Source organism: Colobus angolensis, unplaced genomic scaffold (genome assembly GCF_000951035.1).
Source record: "Colobus angolensis palliatus isolate OR3802 unplaced genomic scaffold, Cang.pa_1.0 Scaffold24, whole genome shotgun sequence".
In the NCBI taxonomy this organism is placed as follows: Eukaryota; Metazoa; Chordata; class Mammalia; order Primates; family Cercopithecidae; genus Colobus; species Colobus angolensis.
In genome coordinates this window covers 14466968-14469003 of record NW_012115599.1, presented here as the reverse complement: position 1 = coordinate 14469003, position 2036 = coordinate 14466968, and the positions used below count along the sequence as shown (strand labels likewise).

At 43.6% G+C, this 2036-nt stretch overlaps 1 protein-coding gene across 1 annotated transcript in view; it reads left to right on the top strand.

The window, feature by feature from the left end:
* The first annotated feature begins 625 nt into the window (after window positions 1-625).
* The window catches only part of LOC105514272 (HLA class II histocompatibility antigen, DP beta 1 chain-like), a 6457-nt gene continuing 5046 nt past the window's right edge, over window positions 626-2036 (top strand). The window contains exon 1 of the mRNA XM_011945528.1: window positions 626-703. Coding sequence (XP_011800918.1) covers window positions 626-703 — 78 coding nt within the window. The remainder of the gene's footprint in view (window positions 704-2036) is intronic.

The following is a 2036-nucleotide window of genomic DNA, read 5'->3' as shown; positions in this document are numbered from 1 at the left end:
AAACCAAAGACAGGCAGCCCGGTGCCAGGTCCAAAACAAGGCCTGGGCCTGCCTGGCCTAAATCCAGTAGTTAAAAATCAATTCATAACTTAGAAACCGATATTATTCATAGATTCCAGGCATTGTATAAAAGAACATAGTGAAACTCCCTCCCGGCCCTGTTTTGTTTCTCTCTGACCACCAGTGCATGTAACCCCTGTCACGTACCCCTTGCTTGCTCAAATCAATCATGATGCTTTCATGTAAAATCTTTAGTGTTGTGAGCCCTTAAAAGGGACAGAAACTGTGCACTCTGGGAGCTCGGATTTTAAGGCAGTAGCTTGCCGATGCTCCCAGCTGAATAAAGCCCTTCCTTCTACAACTCGGTGTCTGAAAGGTTTTGTCTGCGGCTCATCCTGCTACACTCTGGGCCAGCAGGTCCCCAACCTCGCTGCTCAGAAGACTCTCCTTGAGATCCTCTGTGAAGCAAAGATTCCCCCCGACTCACTGCCTAGAGATTCAGATTCCCTGGGTGGGGAGGTCTGGAGATCTATGTTTTTAATCAGCTCCCAAGTGATTCCCAGTAGCCAGATAAGTGTCAGAACACTGAATATTTTTTAAAGTCTTCAGAAATCTTCAAATGAAAATGACAAGGCTGGAAATCTGTTTTCGGAAGATTGTGAAGTCAGTTGGAGAGAGCAGGAACCAGAGGCAGAGAGATGAGGTAAGAAACTACTACTATTGTCCAGGAAAATCACAATAAGGGCATGAATTAGAATAGAGAAAAACAAAGGGGTAGGGGAGACGGAGGAAGGAGGAGGATAGAAGTCCTGGCCATTCCAGTGTGGATGCCCACCCAAATCTAGAAGTAATTGAGCAAAGGCAACTAAAACAAACAGGAATCCTCCCCTTGGTGAAATATATTTGAACTGGGTCAGAAATGAGGCCAATGGGTATCAAGCCTTAGCTCTAGCGCCCCCTGGAGGTCTCTGATGTGCTCCAGGCTGACCAGCTCCTGACAAAGAAGATGGAGCAAAGTGCTTCTCACGGAATGTTCTGGGACCTTAAAACAGACACCCATATTTTCATGCTTCCCAGGACACCTATGGGGAAGAAGTTCCACTTAATCCACAGTTGGGATTCAGACATGGGTTGACCAGTCTGATGGATGTTGAGTTTATGGAGGTGGCTGAAGTAGAGCGAGAGCCAAGTGCTTCTGAAATAAAATCACATTGAGGGAAGAGGCTGTGAATGTGGATACTCCTGGACACAAGGCAAAAATACCATAGGGAGTAAGTGTTGTGGGTTAGTTCAAGACTGTTGATTTACCTGGCACAGGCCCACGTCAGGGTATTTGTGTTCTCAAGAACAGAGTAAATAAGGACCTAGAAGCTCTGATTTGGAACATTCCTGTAATTGGGCTGTTCTCTAGGGGCAGTTGGCCCTTTTCTGCCTTCTGTGGAGGAAAAGGGTACTGGCAGCTGAGGTCCAAAGGAAAAGCTGCAGGTGGTAGTATGGAAATTGATCTGTAAGCAGCAGAAAAAGAGGGGCAAAAATAGAGAGGTGCCAAGGCACAGCCAGCACCTGGTTATCTGTGAGAACCTCAATGGATGTGACAACACAGTGTAGAGGAGGAACTTAGGGAAAATGCTGGGATTTCTACCATTTAAGCATGTAGGGGCTCAGGATATTATGTAAATAGGAGGATTTTGAGTGTAGGCAAGGCCCGAAAATCCATAGCTTACTTGCAAAATAAGTCATGTCAAGCTCACTTTATTTTCTTGGTATATTTATGAAATATAGTTATTGGATTAATAGACCATGAGAATGATGTTTTTATATATATATTAATTTCAAGAAATTATTTGAGCAAATTTTTCATCTTTTTCATCAGGATAGAGCACTCAAAAGATAAGGTAGTGTCACTGCTGATTAAATATTCTTTGTCCAAAGGCTGTTAATCAGTGGCTGATAGACAAGATTTCTTTTAAATGTGCTACAAACTGGTAAGTTTATGTGCCTCCTATTCTTCTCAATACTATTTCTATTTCTCAGTA